The sequence below is a fragment of the Callithrix jacchus genome, chromosome 11 (genome assembly GCF_049354715.1).
Source record: "Callithrix jacchus isolate 240 chromosome 11, calJac240_pri, whole genome shotgun sequence".
Lineage (NCBI taxonomy): Eukaryota > Metazoa > Chordata > Mammalia > Primates > Cebidae > Callithrix > Callithrix jacchus.
The window spans coordinates 89,670,658-89,698,351 of NC_133512.1; the positions used below are offsets into that span (position 1 = coordinate 89,670,658).

Below are 27,694 nucleotides of genomic sequence, written 5' to 3' on the forward strand. Positions count from 1 at the left end.
TTTGACTTTAATGGATTTATCGATAGGTTTGGGTTTAAGTTAATGTTAAGTTAATGTTTGTTTTCTCTCAGTCTGTCCTGTTAGTCTTTCTGGTTTTTTTTTCTTTCCTATCACTTTTTTGATGAATGAAGTGTTTTTAGTATGCCATTTTATTATCTCTGTTGACTTTATATTACTTTTTTGTGTAATTTTTTTGGTGGTTTCTCTAGAGATCTCTGTGTGCGTATTTAACATATCTCAGTCTATCTTTAGAAATTATGCTTGTCCATTGAATGGTAGGAATCTCCACTTGTGTTCTCCTATCCCTTTTGCTGTTGTCATGTTTTACTTCTACATGGCAAAAATCTCTAGATGTATTTTTATTTTAATCTGGCAATAATCTTTTCTCACCGTTTAAGAAATGCATTTACAACAATCACTTTAAGATGTAAAGTATTTTCATGAGAAACTGCTATTTCATATATAGTGATGATTGACTTAAATATTCAAATTTGTATTATAATACTAGCAGAGGAAGTATAGGAAGACTTATTGGAAGTGCTGTCTAGGTCAGGCGCAGTGGCTTATACATAATCCCAACACTTTGGGAGGCATAGGCAGAATAGCTTGAGGCCAGGAGTTTGAGGCCAACCTGGGCAACATGGTGAGACCCTGCCTCTGTTAAAAAATATGTGTATATATATATATTTTTTTGAGACGGAGTTTCGCTCTTGTTGCCCAGGCTGGAGTGCAATGGCGCGATCTTGGCTAACCGCAACCTCTGCCTCCTGGGTTCAGGCAATTCTCCTCCCTCAGCCTCCTGAGTAGCTGGGATTACAGGCACGCGCCACCATGCCCAGCTAATTTTTTGTATTTTTAGTAGAGACGGGATTTCACCATGTTGACTAGGATGGTCTCGATCTCTTGACCTCGTGATCCACCCACCTCGGCCTCCCAAAGTGCTGGGATTACAGGCTTGAGCCACCGCGCCCGGCCCAAAAAAAGATATTTAAAAATTAGCTGGGTATGGTAATACACGCCTGTAGTATCAGCTTCCCAGGACACTGAGGCAGGAGTTCAAGGCTGTAGTGAGCTATGATTTGTGATTGCACCACTGCACTCCAGCCTGGGCAACTCAGAGTGAGATTATGTTTCTAAAAAAAAAAAAAAAAAAATTGTTGTCTAGTCATGCCTAAATGAAATCCCCTAGGATAGCCAAGAATTGAGCCAAACACAGAGGTGAAGAGATGCAGGGGTGGGATAGGCATATTCCTGACTCAGCTTCTACAGGTGGAAAACAAAGGCATAAGCTTCCACCTGGAGCAGGAATTCTGCACTTGGACTTCCTGAGGAGCATGTGGAATTATTCCTCCATGGTGAGTGGCTCACTGAAGCTCGCAAGGCTGACAGTTAAGAGCAGAGGTCCAGGCCAGTGCCCTGGTGGCTCTAGACATGCAGTACTTCACTGTGGAGTTCTGCCCTGCAATGGACACTGCGATGTCTAGGAACATTTTTGTTTGACACAACTGGGTGAGGGGGCAGGCAGTGTGTCTCTGGCATTGAGTGGATGGAGGCCAGGGATGCTGCTCAGCCTCCTATGGCACCTAGCACAGTTCCCAACTCTCCCAAAGAACGAGCCAGTCAGGTTAATAGTGCTGAGATTGAGAAACCCTGATTTAGACAGGAGTAAAATGTTAAATTTACTTAGCATAAAAGCGCATTATTTACAGTAGATGATAACAAGATAAAGACTCTTTGACAGAAAGCTCATTGAGTGACATGTCTGTTTTTCTTTATTTTTGTCTCACTGAATAAGCATCTTCATTTATCTTTTCCTCTTTTTTATTTTTATTTTTCGTATTGAGACAGGATCTCCTTCTGTCACCCAGGCTGGAGTGCCGTGGTACATGGCTCGTTAAAGCCTCAAATTCCTGGGCTGAAGTGATCCTCCTGCCTCAGTCTCCCAAGTAGCTGGGACTAGAGGTGTGTGCCACCATGCTCAGCCAATTTTAAAATTTTGTTATAGAGGCAGGATCTTCCCATGTTGCTGGGCTGATCTCAACCTCTGGCCTCAAGCAATCCTCTTGCCTCAGCCTCCCAGAGCACTGGGATTACAGGTGTGAACCGCCACGCCCAACACACTTATATTTATAATACATTATTCATAATTATCGTAGACATTTGAACAGTTAATAAAAGTAATTGTTTTGAATTTCTGCAAAGTGTTTCTTAGGTGTTGAAGAAAACCCAAAGCAATGTAATTTACAAGTGAGTAGCCTAGTCTCCATTCACACCTTGCTGATTTGGGACTCTTTTAGGTTTCTGACACAGAAGAGCTTAGCCCTCCAGAGCATCTTTCTGATCTTCCACCATTTTCAAGGTGTTTAATAGGAATAATAATAAAGTCTTCGAATGTGGTCAGGTAATCAATTTCTGTTTACTGTCCTGAAACGCTCATCATGGCTGTAAGCTCCAGCAGCATTGTTTCTATTCCTTTTACTCTCAAGTTTCCAAAGCTACCTCTTACTGTGAGAAAAATGTTTCATATAATTTTCTCTCCATTTTATCAGTAATTAGAAATATTTACATTAAACTTACACAAAGAAAAGTTCTAACTTTCTGTAAAGAATATTTATCTAAATAGTCTCTGGTTATGCTTCTCATAACTAAAATTCTGTTAAAGGAGGACATAGTAAAATACTTCTTACCAAGTGTGCTTTCAAAACTCTTGACAAGGTTAAATACTGGCGCCATTTTCATCGAACACGCAGCTGCTACTCATTTTCCAGTCCATATGTCACTTGATGAGAGTTGCAGGGTTTGCTGTGTCGCATGCAGGGTTGACAGGTTACAGAGAGAACTGCTTTGCAGATGTCTGGTACCTGTCGAATTTTAATAGCAGATACATTCAATGAAAACTTTTAAAAGCACCATCTTTAGCATCTATGAGTCCTCTTTCAACATCATAATTACATCTTTTTTATGTGCATTGAGGGTATACAGTGTAGCCTTTTTCACTCAGCACAGCAACCCTGTTCCCAGCAGCATCTTCTGGTTTTAATGTCTCGCTGTACAATCTGGCACACTCTCCATGAAAAGCGTGGGGCAAGTTCAGTCAGCTTCCCATGTCCCCTGCAAACTGGAGTTGGTGGTTGTGGTTGAACCTTGGCTGTACTTGTTTTGCTATAAAGTATTAAGGTCTATATGATACAGTAATTTTGATGTTTGTTGATTTATTTGCAGGTCATTTTTGGATGAGTTAAAGGCATGTGTGGCTTCTGATGATATTGAAGGCATTGTGTGCCTCACAGCTGCTGTGCATATTATTCTGGTTATTAATGCAGGTTGGTTACATTTCCCCCGTCAACTGGAAGGTAGCTGGTACACCTCACAGGTGCTGTCATGGGGTGTTGGAGATCAGCCCCTGCGCTTGGCCATTCCTGGCCAGCTCAGGCGTCCCCCAGCCTTTCCACTCTCTGCCTTCTCATGTGCTGGACACAGTGCTCTCCACCTGGGCTTCCTCTCCTTAGCCCACCCTGCATCTGTTTTTATATCAATTTGCTCCCTCTTCAGTGGTGCAGGTCCTGTTCACTTTCACCTTTTGACCCCTGGACCCATTAAGTATTCCTTTCTGTGCCTCAGCATTGAATTTCCATTGATTTGATGTATTACCTGTATCTTAGAATCTGAATTTATTTTGGTTGACAATGGATGTTTTGTTGTTAATATCTGATCTATCTACTGTTTCTCCTAAGCCTTAGCCTTGCCTAGTCTGAATATTCTAACCAGTTCAAATAGTACTGGTAAAATAATTGGAGATATGTATAACATGCTTAGCTCAATGTAGTAACATTCCTGCATGTTGCCTGCCTTTACCTTTCTATATTATTTGCTCAGTTTTACTAATGTTGGAATTATTTTCAAAGGTGGTACATTGTAGATAGGGAGTGCTGCTATTGAAAGAAGCTCTCCCCATAAGTCTAAATGCATAGGATATCTGCAGATTGGTAAGAATACTTCTTAACTAGTTTGTCCCAGGTTGGGCATAAGAAAGACTTCCCTAAGGGACTCCCCCTGCATGGAAAACCTCCCCAGGAGGATGTTAAGGATGGATGTTGGGTGCTGCCAGTTGCCCTGCCTTTAATACATCCTTAAATACCTGCAATATTTAAACAAGGGAAGGACTCTGAAACAGGATTGGTTTGCTGGCGTGGACATAATGCTTCCTCTAATGGCTTCATGGGGTGAGGTCCATTTGATCTCTTCGTCCCAGTAAACGTTTGTTTGCTCTTTACAACCTCCCTGTAGAATGGAGAATTACTTTTCCACAGGTCAGTATGTAGGTTACCTCAAAGGGAAGGATAGGGAGGCTCAGCTTAGGGAAGTTGTACCATGTATGTAGCAGAGTGTTTGTGTAGTGACGTTAAAATATTTTCTGTATTTAATATAATTTTCCCAGGTAAACATAAAAGCTCAAAAGTGAAGGAGGTTGCAGCCACTGTTCACAGAAAACTAAAGACATTCATGGAAATTACTTTGGAAGAGGATAGCATTGAAAGGTAAAGCAGAGATAGTCGCCAAATGCAATCATCTAAAACTGCTCATTGTTCTTTGGGTCTGCTTGAGGTTGTGTTTTCATTTCTGCGGCCTACAGCCAGGTGATTAGGAGACTGGGGACTGTAAGGAGAGAAACGTTTCTGTTGGCAAAGACCTTTAGCTTATGTTTAATTTACTTACTAATTGTGTCTTCAAAAACAAAGCAAAACTGTCATTTGCAAGATTCTACAATTTTGCAATTGACATTGTAGAAAATCGAGGGCATACAAACTTACTTTACATGGTTTTAAAATCAGACATTTTTTTGGTGGTTGCTGCATTATGGAAACCGTGGGCATTTACCAAGAATAGATACCTAGTGGGCAAATACCCACATGGGGTTGGGCGGTCCCTTCAGAGCCTCTGAGATGGGTGTGGTTTCCCCTTGCTGGGCAGCCCATTGCCATGCACAGCCTACAGGCTCCCAGGGTGTTCGTAGGGCTGCTTTCCAGCTGCTTTTTTGCTGCTGTGTGCTGTTTGGTAGGCTCTGCATTCTACTATAGACTCCGTTTTGAATTGTGTTTCACTTTCAGATCAGCCACAAAGAATGTTTCGTTGCTATTTTATCAGCTAAATAGGTGAACTGTTGTAATGCTCTGCACTAGGAAATTCAGCTTTTCCTGGAAAGCAAACCACTCTCCATAGCTTCTTCTTCTGGAGAAAGGCTTTCCAAATCCGAAACTGCTAATTTGTGAATAAACTTCCAAAGTGTGGCTTTTTATAGACTGTCGACATGTTCTATAGACACAATACTCTTAATGCTCACTTTAAGAGAAAATTTGGTTTGTAGGCTGGGTGTGGTGGCTCACGCCTGTAATCCAGGAGTTCAAGACCAACCTGGTAAAACCCCATCTCTACTAAAAATACAAAAATTAGAACAGGCATGGTGGCTCATGCCTGTAATCCCAGCATTTTGGGAGGCCGAGGAGAGTGGATCTCCTGAGGCCAGGAGTTTGAGACCAGCCTGGCCAACATGGTGAAACCCCATCTCTACTAAAAATATAATAATTAGCCAGGCGTGGTGACAGGCACCTGTTATCCCAGCTACTTGGGAGGCTGAAGCAGGAGAATTGCTTGAACTTGGGAGGTGGAGGTTGCAGTGAGCTGAGATTGTGCCACTGCAATCCAGCCTGGGCAACAGAGCAAGACTCCATCTCAAAAATAATAAGTAAATGAAAGTACAAAATAAAAATACACAAATTAGCTGGGCATGGTGGCATGCTTCTGTAATCTCAGCTACTCTGGAAGCTGAAGAGCTCAGTTAGCCTGGCCAGAGGTTTATCAATTTTTAGTGATATTTTCAGAGAACTAGCTTTTGGTTTCATTTATTTTTCTTTGTTGATTTTTTATTTTCAAGTATATTGATTTCTGCTCTAGAATTTATTGTTTCTGTCTTTCTTCTTAGGATTTAATTTGCTCTTTTTCTGTTTTCCTAAGGTGAATGTTTAGGTGATTGATTTTTAGATTTTTCTTGTTTTCTAATATGTACTTTCAGTGCTATAAATTTTCTTCCAAGCACTGCTTCATCCCACATTAAAAAAAAATTTTTTTTTTCTGTTTTTCTTCTTGTTCTTTTTCCTCCCGTCAGTTTTTGTTTTGTTTTCTTGTTTTGAGATGGGTTCTTGCTCTTGTCGCCCAGGCTGGAGTACAGTGGCATGATCACAGCTCACTGTCGCTTTAACCTCCCAGGCTCAAGCAGTCCTTCCACCTCAGCCTTCCAAGTAGCTGGAACTTCAGAAGTGTGACTGACTCTATGCACAGCTAATTAAATTTTTTTTTTTTTTGTGGAGGCGGGGTCTTGCTATGTTTGGCCCAGCTGGACTTGAACTCCTGGGCCCAAACAATCCTCCTGCGGCCTCCCAAAGTTCTGAGATTACTGGTGTGAGCCACCGTGCCTGGCCTTTCCATCATCTTGCTTTGATCTTATTCATCCCACATATTTTCAATAAACTGTGCTGTCGTTTTTACTTAGTTCAAAATATTTTTCAGTTTCTCTTGTGATTTACTCTTTGACGCATTTAGTTGTGTTGTTTAATCTCCAAGTGTTTGGGGATTTTTCCAGCTTTCTGTTACTGATTTCTGTTTTAATTCCATTTTAGCCTGAGAGCAGACATTGTATTATTTCTATTCTTTTAAATTTGTGGAGGTGTGGTTTTTTTTTTTTTTTTTTAATTTTTTATTTGATTATAGGTTTTGGGGTACATGAGCAGAGCATGCGAGACAGTTGCGTAGGTACACACATGGCAGTGTGCTTTGCTTTTCTTCTCCCCTTCACCCACATTTGGCATTTCTCCCCAGGCTATCCCTCCCCACCTCCCCCTCCCACTGGCCCTCCCCTTTTCCCCCCAATAGACCCCAGTGTTTAGTACTCCCCTTTCTGTGTCCATGTGTTCTCATTTTTCATCACCCACCTATGAGTGAGAATATACGGTGTTTCATTTTCTGTTCTTGTGTCAGTTTGCTGAGGATGATGTTCTCCAGATTCATCCATGTCCCTACAAACGACACGAACTCATCATTTCTGATTGCTGCATAATATTCCATGGTGTATATGTGCCACATTTTTCCAATCCAGTCTATTATCAATGGGCATTTGGGTTGATTCCAGGTCTTTGCTATTGTAAACAGTGCTGCAATGAACATTCGTGTACATGTGTCCTTATAGTAGAACGATTTATAGTCCTTTGGATATATACCCAGTAATGGGATTGCTGGGTCAAATGGAATTTCTATTTCTAAGGCCTTGAGGAATCGCCACACCGTCTTGCACAATGGTTGAACTAATTTACACTCCCACCAACAGTGTAAAAGTGTTCCTTTTTCTCCACATCCTCTCCAGCATCTGTTGTCTCCAGATTTTTTAATGATCGCCATTCTAACTGGTGTGAGATGGTATCTCAATGTGGTTTTGATTTGCATCTCTCTGATGACCAGTGATGATGAGCATTTTTTCATATGATTGTTGGCCTCATATATGTCTTCTTTCGTAAAGTATCTGTTCATATCCTTTGCCCACTTTTGAATGGGCTTGTTTGTTTTTTTCCTGTAAATCTGTTTGAGTTCTTTGTAAATTCTGGATATCAGCCCTTTGTCAGATGGGTAGACTGCGAAAATTTTTTCCCATTCTGTTGGTTGCCGATCCACTCTAGTGACTGTTTCTTTTGCCGTGCAGAAGCTGTGGAGTTTCATTAGGTCCCATTTGTCTATTTTGTCTTTTGTTGCCAATGCTTTTGGTGTTTTGTTCATGAAGTCCTTGCCTACTCCTATGTCCTGGATAGTTTTGCGTAGATTTCCTTCTAGGGTTTTTATGGTGCCAGGTCTTATGTTTAAGTCTTTAATCCATCTGGAGTTAATTTTAGTGTAAGGTGTCAGGAAGGGGTCCAGTTTCTGCTTTCTGCACATGGCTAGCCAGTTTTCCCAACACCATTTGTTAAACATGGAATCCTTTCCCCATTGCTTGTTTTTGTCAGGTTTATCAAAGATTGTATAGTTGTATGTATGTTGTGTTGCCTCCGGTGCCTCTGTTTTGTTCCATTGGTCTATATCTCTGTTTTGGTACCAGTACCATGCTGTTTTGATTACTGTAGCCTTGTAGTATAGTTTGAAATCCGGTAGTGTGTTTTATGGCTCAGAATGTGTTCTCTGTTGGTGAGTGTTCCATGTGGGCGTGAGAAGAATGTGTAGTCTACTGCTGTTGGATGAAGTAGTCTGTGTAGGGCTCTTGGGCCCCACAGGGTCGTGGGGTGTCCCTCATGCTATGCAGGGACATATGCAGAGGTGCAGGATCCGAGAAGTAAAGAGACAGGACACTGAAGAACTGGTGAAGAGCATCTGGACTTGGGGGGTCATGCTACCCGTGAGGGGAGATCAGCGAGAGCCCCAAATGCCCAGAAGCATCTGTATGTATTAAGTACAAGCAGGGGGCAGGGTTGTGAGTGAGGTCATCATCTATAGGCTTAGTGATAGGGCATACATAATCAGGTGAGTCACAAGCGAGGGGGCCACCCCATCATGTCACCTGGGCAGAGAGGTGGGCCGTGCGCAGTAGAGGGCTGTGCTGTGTGCAGTAGTAGAGGGTCATGTACAGAAAAGGGATTCACCCTCATTAGGTCACCAGGGCAAGGAGGTGGGCTGTGTGCAACAGGTGTCGTGTACAACACTTCTTATCTGGGGGCTGGAGACTTCAAAGGGTTTCTAACAGAAAGATACTGTAAGCCAATGCAGTGGGAGCTGACGGACTTTTGCTATTCTCTTAAGATATTTATGGGAGGATGATTTGAGGTAGCACAGAAGGGAGAAGAGACTGACAGGGTGTACAGCCACCGTGACTGATGACACCAGAGGGGTTCTTCTCCCTCAGTTATTTGTGGGATCTCAGGCCAGAGGCCTACTTTCCACAGGAATGTCATGCAAGGTACTACAACTTCTCTAGCAGGAGGGGAGGCTCTTGCTTCAAGCCTGCCATACAGCATATGCCCTTTCAGGTAGGGACGCCACCACCTGGGTCTTTGGTTCTCGTCCTGGTCTGGCTGTTTTCCCATGTGCTGCTTCTATTCTGTGACTGCTCTAGGCATTTCTCCTACTACAGACTACTATATGGTTCTATGGAAGGATTCTATATATCAGCACTAAACGTGTCAGTACAACTCTGACTACAATACCTATATGATTATATAGAAAGATATATAGAACTAACTATGCTAGATATAAGTATTAAGTATGATTGTATAAGCTAGATATATGTAAGCAGTAAGTTATACTTCATGCACTAATTCTGTAAATAATATATGACTATATATAACGGATTATATAAAAGAAATAGCTGAGTAATAACACTATAAACTAAGATATTCTTCAGGTACTAACTGTGCCTGGGGTCCAGACAGTTCTCCTTCCCCGGTGCCCATGGAGGGTGTTACCCACAAGTCTGTAGATGTCCATCATATCCAATTGATTGACAGTGTTGTTGGGTGGGACTATGGCCTTCCTAATTTTCTGCCTGTTGGATCTGATAGAGGGTGTTATAGTCTCCAGCCATAATAATTGACTCATCTTTTACTCTTTGCAGTTCTGTCAGTTTTTGCCTCATTTAGTTTGGTGGTCTGTTGTTAGGCCCACACACTGATGACTGTTAACATCTTTTCATTATATAATTCTCTTCTTTACCTCTGATAATTCTTCTTACTGTGACTTCTGCTCTACCTGAACTTAATACTATTCCTCCTCCTTTGTTTTGATTAATTTTCTTTTTCTTTTCTTTCCTTTTTTTAAGATATGGGGACTCACTATGTTGCCTAGGCGGGGCTCTAATCCTGGACTCCTAGGCTCAATCTGTCCTTCTGCCTCAGTCTCCCAGTTAGCTAGGACTGCAGGCATACACCACCAGACCCAGCCAATTTAATTTTAATCTATATGTGTCTTTATATTTAAAGTGGGTTTCTGATAGACAGTATGTAAATGGTATGGTTTTTAAATTTTTTTCTAACAGTCTGTCTTAAAATTGGTGCATCTATACCATATTCAAAGTGATTATTGATATAGTTGGATTAATAGCCACCATATTTGTTATTGTCTTCTATTTGTTGCCCTTGTAATTTGTCCCTGTTTCCATCTTGCACTCTTTTTCTGTCTTTTGTGGTTTTAACTGAACATTTTTGATGCTTGTTTTCTTTCCTAGCATATCATTTATACTTTTTATTTTTTACTCTTTTATCTTTCTTAGTGGATGCTTTAGAGTTGGAGTTTTCATTTATAACTAATCCAGTATTACTTTGAGATGACACTATATCCCTTTGCAGGTAGTGTGAGTACCCTGCAAAACAATCCCAATCCTTTCCTCCTGTCCCTTGTATTATTGCTGTCATTTATCTTACTTAGGTATAAGCAGACATAAGCATACATAATTGAATATGTTGTTGCTATTATTATTTTGAACAAACTATGTCTTAAGTCATTTAAGAATTTAAAAAAGTTTTTATTTACCTTGACTTACTCCTTCTTTGATGCTTTTCTTTCCTTTGTGTTGATCCAAAAACCTGACCTATATTCTTTTCCTTCCCTCCAGAGAACTTTTAATGCTTCTTTCAAGGGATGTCTACTGGCAACAAATTCTCTTTAATTTTGGTTTTTCAGAGACCCTTTTATTTCTCCTTTATTTCTTTGCAGGGATAATGTTGTATAGTTTATAATTCTAGGTTGGTGAATTTTTTTCTCTCTGTACTTTATTTAATTATTTTTATTTTTTGAGACAGAGTCTTGCTGTCTTGTCCAGGGTGGATTGCCATGGTGTGATCTCGGCTCACTGCAACCTCTGCCTCCTGGGTTCAAACAATTCTTGTGCCTCAACCTCCCGAGTAGCTGGGATTCCAGGCACATTGCCACTGCACCTAGCTAATTTTTGTATTTTTAGTGGAGACGGTGTTTCACCATGTTGCCCAGGCTGGTCTCGAACTCCTGATCTCCAGTGACCTGCCCACCTCAGCCTCCCAGAGTGCTGGGATTACAGGGGTGAGCTTATGTGCCTGGCTACTCTCTGTACCTTAAACATTTTCCTGTACTCTGTTCTTGGCTTGTGTGGTAACTGAGAAGTGGGATATAATTCTTTTTTGCTCCGTAGTAGATAAGGTGTCTTTTCCCCCATCTAGGTGCTTTCAATACTTTTTCTTTATTTGATTTTCTGTAGGTTGAATATGATATGCCTAGGTATAGTTTTTATTTTTATTTTTGGCATTTATTATATTCAGTATTCTCTGAGCTTCCTGGATAAATTCTCAATTATTATTGTCTGAAATCTTTCTTCTGTTCCTTTTTCTCTTCTGAAATTCTTACTGCGCACATTAATACCTTTTACAGTTGTTTCACAGTTCTTGGATATTTTGTTCTATCAAAACAGCAGCATTTTGGAATTCTGTTTGCTAATATTTAATTTGCAATGTTTGCATTAGGTTTCAAGTAAGATTATAGGGTTGTTCGTTATTTTGGTTTGTAGTTTTTTATTTTTGTTTTTTTTTTAGTAGGACCTTTAACAGTTTTGCTCTCGGCATTAGTTGGTAACTTCTTTTTTTCAATGTTATGGAATAGTTTAATTACATCTGATGCTGTGGAACAACATACCTTTCAGAATTCTGGGATGACTTTTCCCTATTTCTTTTATGTTATTAGTCGGGTCCAATTTTCTATTACTGCCGGAATAAATTTTGGTAATTTATAATTTCTTGCATTGATCTAGATTTTTAAATTTATTAACATAAAGTGGCTTGTGTTTATTCTTTCATTGTTTGTTAATTTTAATAAAATAGAAGTTACTTATTGAAATATACATATGAAAAGAATGTAAATAATATGTGTACCACTGAATTAGTTGTCATAAAATGAAGTCACAGGCCAGGCACGGTGGCTTACATCTGTTATCCCAGCACTTGGGGAGGCCAAGGCAGGTGGATTGCTTGAGTCTAGGAGTTTGCAACTAGCCTGGGCAAAGTGATGAAATCCTGTCTCTACAAAAAATACAAAAATTAGCTGGGAATGGTGGTGTGCACTTGTGGTCCCAGCTACTCAAGAGGCTGAGGTGGGAGGATTGCTTGAACCCAGAAGTTTGAGGCTACAGTGAGCTGAGATCACACTACTACATTCCAGCCTGGGTGACAAAGTGAGACATGACAACAAAATAGGTTAGAAAATGATTTTGATGAACTGACAGAAGCAGGCTTCAGAAGATGGGTAATAACAAACTTCTCCAAGCTAAAAGAACATGTTTTAACCCAATGCTAAGAAACTTAAGAACCTTGATAAAAGATTAGAATGCTTACTAGAAAGCCTAACTAGAATAACCAGCCTAAAGAAGAACATAAATGACTTAATGGAGCTGAAAAACACAGCATAAGAACTTCATGAAACATACACAAGTTTCAATAGCCGAATCGATCAAGCAGAAGAAAGGATATCAGAGATCAAAGATCAACTCAACTAAATAAAAAGAGAAGGCAAGAAAAGAGAAAAAATAGTGAAAAGAAATGACCAAAGCCTCCCAGAAATACGGGATTATGTGAAAAGACCTAATCTGCACTTGATGAGTGTACCTGAAGAGGATGGGGAAGATGAATCCAAGCTGGAAAACAATCTTCAAAATATTATGCAGGAGAACTTCCCCAACCTAGCAAAGCAGGCCAACATTCAAATACAGGAAATACAAAGAACACCACAGAGATACTCCTCAAGAAGAGCAACACCAAGGCACATAATCATCAGATTCACCAGGGTTGAAATGAAGGAAAAAATGCTAAGGGCAGCCAGAGGGAAAGTTCGGGTCACCTACAAAGGAAAGCCCATCAAACTCACAGTGGATCTCTTGGCAGAAACCCTACAAGCCCGAAGAGAGTGGGGACCAATATTCAACATTTTTAAAGAAAAGAACGTTCAACCCAGAATCTCATATCCAGCCAAACTAAGCTTCATAAGTGAAGGAGAAATAAAATCCTTTATGGACAAGCAATTACTAAGAGATTTCGTTGCCACCTGACCTGCCTTACAAGAGCTCCTGAAGGAAGCACTAAACACAGAGAAAAAAATCCAGTACCAGCCACTGCAAAAATGAACCAAATGGTAAAGACTAACAATGCAATGAGGAAACTGCATTGACCAACGGGCAAAACAAAGAACCAGTAACAAAATGACAGGATCAAATTCACACATAACAATATTAACATTAAATGTAAATGGCCTACATGCCCCAATCAAAAGACACAGACTGGCAAACTAGGTAAAAAGTCAAAACCCATTGGTGTGCTATATTCAGGAGACCCATCTCACAGGCAAAGACAAACATAGACTCAAAATAAAGGGCTGGAAGAAGATCTACCAGGCAAATAGAGAGCAAAAAAAGAAAAGTAGGGGTTGCAATTTTACTCTCTGATAAAATTGACTTTAAACCAACCAAGATCAGAAGAGACAATGAAGGACACTACATAATGGTGAAAGGATCAATACAATAAGAAGAGCTAACTATCCTAAATATATATGCACCCAATACAGTAGTGCCCAGATACATAAAGCAGTTCTTAATGACTACAAAGAGACTTAGAGTCCCATACAATAATAGTGGGAGAGTAACACTCCACTGTCAACATTATACAGATCAATGAGACAGAAAATCAACAAGGATATACAGGATTTGAACGCAGAACTGTAACAAGTAGACCTAATAGACATCTACAGAACTCTCCACCCCACCACCATAGGATATACATTCTTCTCAGCACTGCATCGCACTTACTTTAAAATTGACCACATAATTGGAAGTAAATCACTCCTCAGCAAATGCAAATAAAACAGAAATCATAATAAACAGTCTCTCAGACCACAGTGCAATCAAATTAGATCTCAGGATTAAGAAACTAACTGAAAACTTCACAACTTCATGGAAACTGAACAACTGGCTCCTGAATGTTGACTGGATAAACAATGAAATGAAGGCAGAAAGAAAGATGTTCTTTGAAATCAATGAGAACGAGGACACAACGTACCAGAATCTCTGGGACATATTTAAAGCAGTGTCTAGAGGGAAATTTATAGCAATAAATGCCCACATGAGAAATGAGGAAAGATCTAAAATCAACACCCTATTGTCAGAATTGAAAGAGCTAGAGGAGCAAGATCAAAAAAACTCAAAAGCTAGCAGAAGACAAGAAATAACTAAGATCAGAGCAGAAATGAAGGAGATAGAGACACAAAAAACCTTTCAAAAAAATTAATAAATCCAGGAGCTGGTTTTTGGAAAGATCAATAAAATAGACCGCTAGCCAGATTAATAAAAAAAGAGAGAAAAATCAAATAGATGCAATTAAAAATGATAAAGGGGATATCACCACCGATCCCACAGAAATACAAACTATCGTCAGAGATTACTACAAACAACTCTGTGCACACAAACCAGTAAACCTGGAAGAAATGGATAAATTCATGGACACTTGCACCCTACCAAAACTAAACCAGGAAGAAGTTGAAACCCTGAATAGATCAATAACAAGGGCTGAAGTTGAGGCAGCAATTAACAGCCTACCAACAAAAAAAAGTCCAGGTCCAGATGAGTTCACAGCCAAATTCTACCAGATGTACAAAGAAGAAGGAGCTGGTACCAGTCATTCTGAAACTATGCCAAACAATACAAAAAGAGAGAATCCTCCCCAAACCATTTTTTTTTTTTTTGAGACGGAGTTTCGCTCTTGTTACCCAGGCTGGAGTGCAATGGTGCGATCTCAGCTCACCGCAACCTCTGCCTGCTGGGTTCAGGCAATTCTCCTGCCCCAGCCTCCTGAGTAGCTGGGATTACAGGCATGCGCCACCATGCCCAGCTAATTTTTTGTATTTTTAGTAGAGACGGGGTTTCACCATGTTGACCAGGATGGTCTTGATCTCTTGACCTCGTGATCCACCACCTCAGCCTCCCAAAGTGCTGGGATTACAGGCGTGAGCCACTGCGCCCGGCATCCCCAACTCATTTTATGAGACCAACATCATCCTGATACCAAAACCCAGCAGAGACTCAACAAAAAAAGAAAACTTCGGGCCAATCTTCATGATGAACATAGATGCAAAAATCTTCAATAAAATACTGGTAAACTGACTGCAAAAGCACATCAAAAAGCTTATCCACCACCATCAAGTAGGCTTCATCCCGGGGATGCAAGGCTGGTTCAACATACATAAGTCCCTAAACGTAATCCACCACATAAATAGAACCAAAGACAAAAACCACATGATTATCACAATAGATGCAGAGGAGGCCTTTGACAAAATTCAGCAATAGCCCTTAATGCTAAAAACTCTCAATAAACAAGGTATCAATGGAACCTATCACAAAATAATAAAAGCTATTTGTGACAAACCCACAGCCAATATTATACTAAATGGGCAAAAACTGAAAGCATTTCCTTTGAAATCTGGCACTAGACAAGGATGCCCTCTCTTCACTCTTACTCAATATAGTATTTGAAGTGTTGGCCAGAGCAATCAGGCAGGAAAAAGAAATAAAGGGTATTCAATCAGGAAAAGAGGAAGTCAAATTGTCTCTATTTGCAGATGACATGATTGTATATTTAGAAGACCCCATTGCCTCAGCCCAAACTCTCCTTAAGCTGATAGGCAACTTCAGCAAAGGCTCAGGATAGAAAATCAATGTGTAGAAATCACAAGCATTCCTATATACCAATAACACACAAACAGCCAAACCAAGAGTGAATTCTCATTCACAATTGCTACAAAGAGAATAAAACACCTAGGAATACAACTAACAAAGGAGGTAAAGGACCTCTTCAAGGAGAACTACAAACCACTGCTCAAGGAAATAAGAGAGGACACAAACAGATGGAAAAACATTCCATGCTCATTGTTAGAAGAATCAATATTGTGAAAATGGCTGTACTGCCCAAAATAATTTATAGATTTAATGCTATCTGCATCAAACTACCAATGACCTTCTTCACAGAACTGGAAAAAAACGCTTTAAACTTCATATGGAACCAAAAAAGAGCCCACATAGCCAAGACAATCCTAAGCCAAAAAACAAAGCTGGTGGCATCACACTGCTGGACTTCAAACTATACCACAAGGCTACGGTAATTAAAACAGCATGGTACTGGTATCAAAACAGAGACATAGACCAATGGAACAGAACAGAACAGAGCAACACCACACATCTACAACCATCTGATCTTTGACAAACCTCACAAAAACAAGCAGTAGGGAAAGGATCACCTGTTTAATAAATGATATTGGGAAAATTGGCTAGCAATGTGCAGAAAGGAGAAACTGGACCCCTTCCTGACACCTTACACTAAAATTAATCCCAGATGGATTAAAGACTTACAAGAAAAAAAACAAACCCATCCAAAAGTGGGCAAAGGATATGAGCAGACGCTTTTCAAAAGAAGACATATATGAATGAAGCCAACAAACATATGAAAAAATGCTCATCATTGTTGGTCATTAGAGAAATGCCAATCAAAACCACATTGAGTTACCACGTCACGCCAGTTAGAATGGCGATCATTAAAAAATCTGGAGACAACAGATGCTAGAGAGGATGTGGAGCTATAAGATCACTTTTACACTGTTGGTGGGAGTGATTAGTTCAACCATTGTGGAAGACAATGTGGTGATTCCTCAGGGACCTAGAAATGGGAATTCCCTTTGACCCAGCAATCTCATTACTAGGTATATACCCAAAGGACTATAAATCATTCTGTTATAAAGACACACGCACACACATGTTCGTCGTGGCACTGTTTACAATAGTAAAGACCTGGAACCAACCCAAATGCCCATCAGTGATAGACTGGACAAAGAAAATGTGGCACATATACACGATGGAATACTATTCAGCCATAAAAAACGATGAGTTTGTGTCCTTCGTAGGGACATGAGTGAACCTGGAAACCATCATTCTCAGCAAACTGACACAAGAACAGATAATCAAACACTGCATGTTTTCACTCACAGGTGGGTGTTGAACAATGAGAACACGTGCACACAAAGAGGGGAGCATCACACACTGGGGTCTATTGTGGGGGCTATGGGAGGGATAGTGGGAAGGAGGGTGGGGGAGGGATAACGGGGGGGGAAATGTTAGGTATAGGTGATAGGGGGATGGTGGCAACATGCCACCTTGCCATGAATGTACCTATGCAACAATCCTGTATGATCTGCACATGTACCCTAGAATCTAAAGTAGAAAAAAAAAACTCAAATAATGTTGTATGTTAATGTTGTATGCTAATAAATATTGATAGTTATTGAATCTGAAAAAAAAAATGCAGTCACCACCTAAATCAAGGAATACACCTCCTGAGCATGGCCCCTCTCTCCCTGTTTGAAGGTATCAGCCCACCCCAACACCTCAGTATAATTTTGAGCGTTGTCCAGATAAACAGCAAAGTGTATGTGGGTTTATACTTGCTATGATGTTTATGTTTACTGTGGCGTTTAGCACCATTTCTTCTTTATTCTTTTTTATTATACTTTTGAGACTGCCTCTGTGGCTCACACATAGCATTTGTTAATGGTTTACATAGAAGTCCGTGTTCTAGAGAGGTGGAGTGCTACCTGAACAGTTCACGTTTGTTAATTGTGTTACCTCAACTTTTCTATGTATTTACTGATTTTTTTTTTTGTTACTTATTCTACAGAGACTTGCGTTAAATTTCTCATTATGCTTGTGAATTTGTCCAAGTATCCTATTTAGGACTGTTTTTGCATTATGTATTTTATGGTGCTGTTATTTGATGCATACAAGTATTGAACTGCTGTATCTTCTTGATTAATTGACCCTTTTATTTTAATGAAGGGTCTCTCTTTAGTAATGCTGCTTCCCTTAAAGTCCACTTGTCAGGTACTCATAACAATGTTGGCTGGGCATGGTGGCTCACGTCTGTAATCCCAACACTATCGGAGGCTAAGGCAGGCGGATTGCTTTAGCTCGGGTTCAAGACCAGTTTGAGTAACATAGTGAGACCCCATCTCTACAAAAAAATATAAATATTAGACAGGTGTGGTGGCATATGCCCTATAGTCCCAGCTACTGGGCAGCTGAGGTGGGAGGATCGCTTGAGGCGGATGTTGCAGTGAGTCGAGATTGCTCCACTGCACTCCAGACTTGGCAATAGAGAGCAAGACTTGTCTCAAAAACAAACAAACATGTTTGTCAGGTTCCAGGAGGAGACCAAAACTACGCAGTGATTCGGAAAGGGAAAGCTCGGTATCAATGAATTTTTTTGTTTGGTTGGTTATTTTTTGAGACAATCTCCCTCTGTCATCCAGGCTGGAGTGTAGTGGTGCAATCTTGGCTCACTGCAACCTTTGCCTCCCGGGTTCAAGTGATTCTTGTGCCTCAGCCTCCTGAGTAGCAGGGACGACAAGCGTGTGCCACCACATCCGGCTAATTTTTGTATTTTTAGTAGAGATGGAGTTTCACCATGTTGGCCAGTCTGGTCTTGAACTCCTGGGCTCAAGTGATACATCCACCTCAGTCTCCCAAAGTGCTGGGATTACAGGAGTGTGCCACTGTGACTGGCTGAATGTCAGGGATTTTTATAGGGACTTGGCATGATGGGTTATTGGCTAGTGAGAGTTAAAGAGACTCTAGAGAATACAGGAGTAGCACATGAAGAGAACACCTCCAACCCTAGGTGACTGCCCTTAAGGAAGGAGCGAGCCCCCACCCCCAGAGGGAGACCTGACTCCCTACATGGAAGAAATTGCTAGCAGTCTTCTGTGGGACCTGATGACATCCACTCACTTCGGTGGGTGGCTGGTAGAGGGGTGGATGTGGAGCCTTCCCAGAGAAGGTACTAGGGGAGCTGCTGGAGCCAGAGCTAGAAGGCCTGCTCTCTCGAGTCCTGCAGGCTCCCGTGTATGGCTTGGATCAGGTTGGGGCTTGTAGGGGTAGCTGTCTGGTGTGCTGTCAGAGTCACCTGGAGAAAGCACCCCCGCCACGTTCTTTCAGCACCCTATGGTGATAGGCACTAAAGCAGGTGGGTGGGTTTGAGATCCTAGCGACTGAGTGAACAAAATGCATTTAATTATGTACTTTATTCTAAAAGTGATTGAGTGTCCACTATGCTAGTTTTATCAGGTCAGACTTTGCAACTATGTATTTTAAGAAGAAACCCAACAAACTATTGGTTTTAGGAGCTTGTTTTTAGGGCAGTGGTCTGATTTGGGGATGACAGAGGAGCACTGATGCATTTCAGAAAATAAGTGGCAGTGTAAGTGGTTCATCAGACACAAAGATTAAACAAGGCAACCAGAGTTACGAACTGTAAGAATGTTAAATTGTTTTCACAGGATGTAGTAACAATCTCAAAAGTCCAAGCATTTTTCTTTGCTGGAAATGGTATTGCCAAAGAAGGCTTATTCGGATATGGAAGAGTGTACTCTATTCTGAAGATGAAAGGGAAGAGGAATGTTGGTTTTTTGTTAGGAATTACACTTAGTTTCAGGTTAACTGCTTGAGCTGTGTTAGTTGCAATGAGGGAAAAAAAGACCTGAGAAATTCAGAACTTGCACTGTGGAAAAGGACATGAACAGAACACTGGGGATGGAGCCTCTTGTTTCTCCGTTATTTCTTCACCTGCACGCTGTCCTCTCTACTAAGCTCATACACAGATAAAGAAAAAGAGCTCCTCCTTTTGAGAAGGAAACATCCTAGAAAATAGATAGGTAGGGACTTTGAAATATTGGCTTCTTACTTAAATATGCAAGAAGCAAACTGTAGAGAAACCAGTGTCTAAAAAAAAAAAAATCAACCTGACAGAAAAATTGATGAGACAAGAAAAATAAATCTAATGGAAGATAAACAATTAAGATTTAAGACTACATTTTAAAATATTACTGATTTAATGTTGTACTAGAGACCTTAAGGCAAGGAAACATCTTGAGGACTCTGGGAACCCCTTGCTCTGATTAATATTTTAGGCAATGGAGCTTGATTTAAAAGTGAATGTTTTCTTAACGACTAATCTAGTTTTCTCTCCAGCAGGGTTAGTATTCTGTTGGCTGGTCTGTTGGGTGCTAAATAAAAACTGGCATCTCATTGCATTTTAATTACCTTACCCTATATAGCATATTGTAAAGTGGACGTTTTCTGAGGAGAAACATGCATTTGCCCGTGCACTGGTGCATTTAAATGTCAAGTATGTTAAATGTGTAACTTTTATAAATAGCATCAAGATAGTAATAAATTTGTAATTTGGAATAAATTACAAATATAAATAATGTATTTCTTAAGGTTTGTGTTACCTCATGAATTTTCCCAACTGATGATATTACAAGCAAATTACTTGACCATATTAATGGTGCCTCGACTCGCAGGGAGCTTTAATAGCGCAATAATGTAGGTGCCAACATTCAATCTTGAAGGGAAAGAATATTCCCTGAAAAAGTGGCCTCTCTTTTGTTATCAAATATTGATAAATGAATATCAGTTCATTTTTTTCTGCTTTAATTTTAACCGTCCTTTTTTTTTTTTGAGATGGAGTGTCGATCTTTTACCAGGCACCAGGCTGGAGTGCAGTGGCCAATCTTGGCTCACTGCAACCTCTGCCTTCTGGGTTCAAGCATTTCTCCTGCCTCGGCCTCCCGAGTAGTTGGGACTACAGGCGTGCACCACCATGCCCAGCTAATTTTTGTATTTTTAGTGGAGATGGGGTTTCACCATGTTGGCCAGGATGGTCTCGATCTCTTGACCTCGTGATCCACCCTCCTCGGCCTCCCAAAGTGCTGGGATTACAGGTGTGAGCCACCACCACACCTGGCCAACAGTTCTTTTTTTTTTTTTGAGATGGAGTTTCGCTGTTGTTACCCAGACTGGAGTGCAATGGCACGATCTCGGCTCACCGCAACCTCCGCCTTCTGAGTTCAAGCAATTCTCCTGCCTCAGCCTCCCAAGTAGCTGAGACTACAGGTGCGCACCACCATGCCGAGCTAATTTTTGTATTTTTAGTAGAGACGGGGTTTCAACATGTTAACCAGGATGGTCTCGATCTCTTGACCTCATGATCCACCTGCCTCGGCCTCCCAAAGTGCTGGGATTATAGGCGTGAGCCACCGTGCCCGGCCAACAGTTCTTTTTTTAAATGAATTTGGGGCTGGATGCTTTTTATAACTTATTTAGTGATATGTTTCTATCATCCATACCCAATGAACTTGATATAGATCTTTTAAAACTATTCATACAGAAAACCACCCTTTGATAAATACATGCATTATCTTTTAATCTTACTGTTTCTGCCTGCCTTTCTTATGCCTGTGATCACCAATATATGTCCCTAACCTGACATAGATGGAAGGAAAGGTGGTGAAGTTTTGAGTCCTCGTGTTTGACACATTTTACAGATGTTAGTGCTGAGGGGACTTGCACATTGTCTGGTTTGTGTGTCTTGTTACGTATGAGGAGAACCCTGGCCCAGGGAGCTTTTTATCTAAGCTTTTTGTCACTGTTCCTTCCAACTTTGAAATTCTTTCATTTTGTTTTCTTCATTTTGTTCATTAGTAGTTCTTATTTCTCTGCTTTACATAGTGTGTTCAATTCTTTCTCCAGGTAATAAAAGAATGAGTAAATTTGAAATATGCTGGAATATCTTTTTTTTCCTTTTTTGAGACGGAGTCTCACTCTTTCACCCAAGGTGGAGTGCAGTGGCACAATCTCGGCTCAGTGCAACCTCTGCTTTCTGAGTTCAAGTGATTCTTCTCCTTCAGCCTCCAGAGTAGCTGGGACTACAGGCACATGCCACCACGCCTGGCTAATTTAGATATATATTTAAATATACACATGCATATATGGCTAATTTATATATATTTAAATATATATACACAACAATGTATAATACATATAAATATATGTGTGTATATATTTATATATATTTAAATATATACACTTATAATAATATATATTATATGGTGAAACCCCATCTCTCCTAAAAATACAAAAATTAGTCAGATGCACTGGCTCATGCCTGTAATCCCAACAGTTTGGGAGACCAAGGCTGGTGGATCACATAATAATATAATATATATAATATATAATAATATAATATATCTATAATATATAAATAATATAATATATTTTATAAGTATATATTATTACAAATATATATATATATATATATATATTTTTTTTTTTTTTTAACACGGAGTCTTGCTCTGTCTCACAGGCTGGAGTGCATTTGCATGATCTCGGCTCATTGCTACCTCCACCTTCCGGGTCAAGCAATTCTCCTGCCTCAGCCTCTCGAGTAGCTGGGATTACAGGCGCCCGCCACCATGCCTGGCTAATTTTTGTCTTTTTAGTAGAGATGGGGTTTCACCAATTTGACCAGGCTGGTCTCGAACTCCTGACCTTGTGATCCACCGGCCTTGGCCTCCCAAACTGTTGGGATTACAGGCGGGAGCCAGTGCATCCGACTAATTTTTGTATTTTTAGTAGAGATGGGGTTTCACCATATTGGCCGGCCAGGCTGATCTCAAACTCCTGACCTCGTGATATTCCTGCCTCAGCCTCCTAAAGTGCTAGGATTTACAGGTGTGAGCCAGTGGGCCTGGCCAGAATATCTTTTTAGTGTTCCAGTAGTCAGGAGAAAAATGACCTGGGTTTAAACCCAAACTGCTGTTCCCAGCTATGTGGTCATAGGCAGTTTGCTTTACCACCTTTGCCTCAGTTAGCTTATGTATTAAAGGAGAACGATAAAGAGTCATTCTTGTTGCCAGTCTAGACTTAGGTCGATGTGAGTAGCTATTTATTTACTACCTGGTAAATGAGAACACTTGGCCCTCCGTATCTGTAGGTTCCATGTTCATAAATTCAGCTAACCATGGTTTGACAATATTTGGGACAAAAATGGATGGTTATATCTATACTGAATATGAACAGACTTTTCCCTGTCGTTATTCGCTAAACAATATAGTATAACAACTATTACCATAGCATTTACATTGTGTTAGGTATTGTAAGTCGTCTAGAGATGGTTTAAAGCATACAGGAGGATGTGTGTAGGCTATGTGCAAATACACCATTTTGTATCAGGAACTTGAACATCTGTGGATTTTAGTATCTGGGGGTTCTTAGAATCCATCCCCCACAGATGGTGAGGGTTAACTGTACTTTTAACCTAACATTTTTCCCTAAAGTAATTTTAAATCATGCTCACTTAAGGAGACAATATTATTTTTGAGTAATTAAAAATTAATTTTAGGCCAGGTAGTCCCAACACTTTGGGAGGCTGAGGCAGGCAGATTGCTTAAGCTGTGTTCAAGACCAGCCTGGGTAACATGGTAAAACCCTATCTCTGCAAGAAATACAAAAAAATCAGCTGGGTGTGGTGGTGTGCAGCATACTCCCAGCTACTTGGGAGGGTGAGCTGGAAGGATTGCTTGAGCCCAAGAGGTCAAGGCTGAGGCAAAACGTGATTGCACCACTGCACCTGGGTAACAGAGCGCGACCCTGTCTCAAAAAAGAAATTAATTTTAGATTTTGGAGGATTCATGACTTCCTGGGCATAGTTCCCCTCTGTCTTGACTGGCTGCACTGCTGCTGAGCCAAGTAGTTGCTGGGCTGACAGGTAGGTGGAACCTGGGGCGTGGACAGAGAGCGTACCCTTTTCTCCTGGGGAACTCAGGGAGTGGGCAGGAGACCCTGAGGCAGCAGGTCCAGTGGAGGCCCAGGGAGGCTGGGAGAGTGAAGGAGTTGTGGGGCACCCTGAATCTCCTGTGTCACTGCATGGCAGCCTCCAGAGAGCTGTGCCTTCACTCCTAGTTCAACACAGACAGAAATAACCACACAGAGGGTGGCCCAGGAGTTTCCAGAGTGATGGTGGTGGGTGAGTAATAAGAGTCTTTGAAGAAAACTCAACTGTAGCCCCAAAAGGACAGTCTAGAGCTAAAGTGTCACAGATGCACTGCAAAGATGGTCCCTGTTGATAGTCAAATTTCAGAAAGGTCAAGTTGGAGGGACGTGAATGAATACTCACGATGATGGAGATAGATTTGGCGGAAAGGGCCCGAGAGACCTTTAATATCAAGGAGAAGCGGTGATTCAACAATGATAGGAAAAAATTCCCCAGAGCTAAAGAAATATATACAGATTCTCTTTTCTTTCACTGAATTCTGGATTGATGGAAAAAAAAAAATCAAAGCTAAGTAATTATGGATAAAATCCCTAAATTTCAGGAATAAAGAGAACATGTTAAAATTTTTCTAGATTCATGCAGGCCAGTACAGTGGCTGCAGAACACATTAAACCTGGTGAGTCTACGCTGTATGGCCCTCACGTAAAGTGCCTGCAGGTTCTGAAGACAGTTTGGAAAAGAGAATGTGAACTGCTGATTACCAGTTGAAGCATTTTGGATATATTGGGTTAAAGAAAATATATTAAGATAAGTTTTGCTTAAAAAAATAAAAAGAAACAAGATCTTGATCCATTGTGCTCTTTGATCTCTTTCAATGTGATTACTGGAAAATTTAAAATGACACCTGTGGCTGGCATTTACATTACAGGGGGCCATGGTAGACAGCAGCATATCCAAAGGGTGAAGACCAGGTAGACACAAGTCTCACTTGCAATGCTGGACACAGGAAAACAGTAGGATTCTAAGAGTTTTAAATCTCACTGAGATATCATTTGGAGTGAAAGGTAGAAACTCGTGTCTAGGAGGAATTCAGAGATGAGTTTATGTGTATTCCCTGTCTGAGGAGACCACTTAGGACTGCACTGTAACCGAGCAAGCATGCATTAGAACCACATAGGAGTTACGGGACAATAAAAAAGGGAAGTCATGGTGAGCCATGCACTTGCAAATATGTGTATTTATAAGAATGCTACCCGCCTAATAGTGATTCTTAACATAGGCACACTGCCTGGGAAATGAGGACAGTGTCTCGGAAGGAAAGTACTCAGTGATCCCAGCCAAAGCTGTGACCTAGGTGGGGCTGGGGAGGAGATGAGGAGGAAGAGTCTTGCCTTGAGGAACAGGGATGCAGGGCAGTAGAGTGGGAAAGTGAGGTTTTTCTAAAGCCCTCAGGTTATTAGAGGTAATAAGTAAATGCCATGGTAGTAGAGTATCTTGGTAGGTCACAAAGTTTTTGATTATCTTGTTTTCTTGTGTAATAGAGAAATAGGCTCAGAACCGTGGATGCTGGAAAGGAAGAGCACGTGCCCTGTTTCTCACTGGCTGTGGATCTGACCAGTGGGTTAGATCTTCATATATAAGAGCTCACCAGCATAGCACACTGTTCAGCGAACGTGTTGCATTGCCTGGCAGTGCTTGGTGTCCGCCCTCAACCCAGGCCTGTGGTTCAGTGCCGTGTGTTGTGACTCCTGTGGGGATTCTCACTCCCATTTTATGTAAGAGAAACAATTAGTGAAACATTTGCAGATTATTTCAACTTTGTTTTTAAATGCATCTGGTTGCATTAAAACCATTTTTAGATTATATTTTTGAAAATGTACGTTTGGATAATTTGGTCACTTTTTTTCTGTAGCTAAATATTTCTTTATTTGTGTTTCAGATTTCTCTATGAATCATCATCAAGAACTCTGGGAGAACTTTTGAATTCATAACCAAGCCAACATCTCCAGACGTGTAAGAGTAGGGACAAGGGACTCTAAAGGAAATGCCTGTGTATGTTCCTATTGTTTTTATTGTTAATAACCCATATGATAGGGAAAGGGTAGGGTTTTTTGTGGGGGTGTGGGAGGGTGGAGATTGTGCAGTAGAGAACTCAAAACTTCTTCAGTTTTTGCCCAGTGCCTGCGTAAATAATATATTTAATATAAAGGATGCCGGGTATGAATGGTGTAGGAATCCATGATTCGAAGAAAAAAAATACACTTTTCTAGCAAACCTGATTGTTTTTAAAATGACTTTTATATATGTAATATTGCTTGGAAACTATGAGTAATAAAGCAATGACAACATCCATTTGTGTACTTTATTTGAAAGCATCAGGGGCTGGGCACAGTGGCTCACACCTGTAATCCCAGCACTGGGAGGCTGAGGCGGGCAGATCACTTGAGGTCAGGAGTCCGAGACCAGCCTAGACAACATGGTGAAACCCTGTCTCTACTAAAAATACAGAATTAGCTAGGTGTGGTGGTGCGTGCCTGTAATCCCAGCTACTCAGGAAGCCGAGGTTGCAGTGAGCTGAGATTGTGTTACTGCACTCCAGCCTGGGCGACAGAGCAAGACTCTGTCTCCAAAATAAAAAAAAAAGTATTAAAACCTACCTTTATGCCCAGGAGTGAGGTCCTTTGGCACAGGAAGTGATCCCAGCATGCGTCCCCAGTGGAGAGCACAGGGCAGGGCTTACGGCAGTCTCTTGTGTCCAATGTTCATGTTGCATCTTTGGGGTATTGAGATGGGTCCTGTGGCTGTGAACGAGAGCAGCACAGACACCAAGTAGCTCAGCTGAAAGGCAAACTCCTTTTACTCTTGTCTTTTCTTTCTGAGAGCTGTCCTTGTAGCAGTGGTATTGACAATCTCCGTGTCACCCTGACCTCTCACCCACCTTGTTGTGGATGCCAGTTGTTTCTTGGCCCCATGCTCCTGGCCCTCTTAGTCAAAGATTCTATGTTGTGGTTGATCCTATGGGCCCTCCTGGACCACCTCTTAGTAGACTGGAAATTAGGGCAGCTTAAATTTCATGCTTGTTCTTTTGCTCAGCTCCTGAGCAAAAAAGTAAAGAAATGCCAGTGTTTCTGTGCCTTTATTTCTCTAAGAAAGTGCAAGAAGTAGACTACTTACTATAGCTATGAGCATTCAGGGTAAGGCTTTGCCAAGGGATCTGAGAACTGGAAGGTGTGAGCAGAATAATATTACAGCTTAATTCAGATAATTTTGAAAATATGATTTTCTAGACATCTTGGCTGACTACAGCATATGCTGTATTCGTGAATGACATTGATAACAGAAATATAGTTCTATCAGTGTTGATAAAGTGATTGATTTGGAAGGGTTTGTGCTAATTTAAGACTGGTGATTAATTGAGTATGTGAGGGAGAGATTGCTGGTCTCTCCTCTGTTACTTATTCTTCTCTTTTTCTGCAGAAATTCCATCTCAGATTTTGTCACTGGGTACATGCTCATCCTGAATAAAGACCACATTCACCAGCCTAGCTTGCACCTACATGTAGGGCATGTATCCAGGTGCTTCCAGTAAGATAATAGTGAAGTTGTCTTGGGCGCCTTGTAAGTTATCTGTGTATCTTTACCTTTCTTACATTCTGCATGGAGTGGGGTTGTGATGGCTGCAGCTCTCACTGACATATTGGACTGTGAGGATCTATGTCTACAGTTTTGAGCTACACTCATGAGCCTACATTGTGTAAGCTCCCAGTGTCTTTGGGAGAAATAGAGAGCCAGTCTTGACAGTTCAAAACCATACCTAGAAGCTAGTCTGAGGATGAGTCTGTGATTGCCACCAGGCACTTGACATTTTAATTAGCACTTCTGCTCTAAGAATCCACCTGCAGTGTTCCAATACCATTGTCACTTCTCCCATAAAGCAGGTAGGGAGAAGTTGGGAGCTGCCCCGCCCCTGCTGTGGCACTCACTCCTCAGCCAAAGACTGGCAG

General features: G+C 40.9%; 1 protein-coding gene across 44 annotated transcripts in view; it reads left to right on the forward strand.

Annotated features, from left to right (window-relative positions):
- NCAPG2 (non-SMC condensin II complex subunit G2) overlaps positions 1-26,040 on the forward strand; it is an 85,260-nt gene extending 59,220 nt beyond the window's left edge. For 40 of the 44 annotated variants that reach the window (XR_013524093.1, XR_013524099.1, XR_013524103.1 and 37 more), the window contains 4 exons: positions 2,298-2,401; positions 3,223-3,323; positions 4,439-4,538; positions 25,630-26,040. Coding sequence is in view for 27 of the 44 variants with exons in the window: in XM_078343277.1 (XP_078199403.1) it covers positions 2,298-2,401; positions 3,223-3,323; positions 4,439-4,538; positions 25,630-25,681 (357 nt within the window). In the remaining 17 variants the exon portion in view is untranslated. Of the gene's footprint in view, positions 1-2,297; positions 2,402-3,222; positions 3,324-4,438; positions 4,539-25,629 lie in introns of those variants that run through there. The other 4 variants (XR_004728101.3, XR_013524104.1, XM_054237492.2 and 1 more) reach the window with 3 other exon arrangements.
- Positions 26,041-27,694: the final 1,654 nt, after the last annotated feature.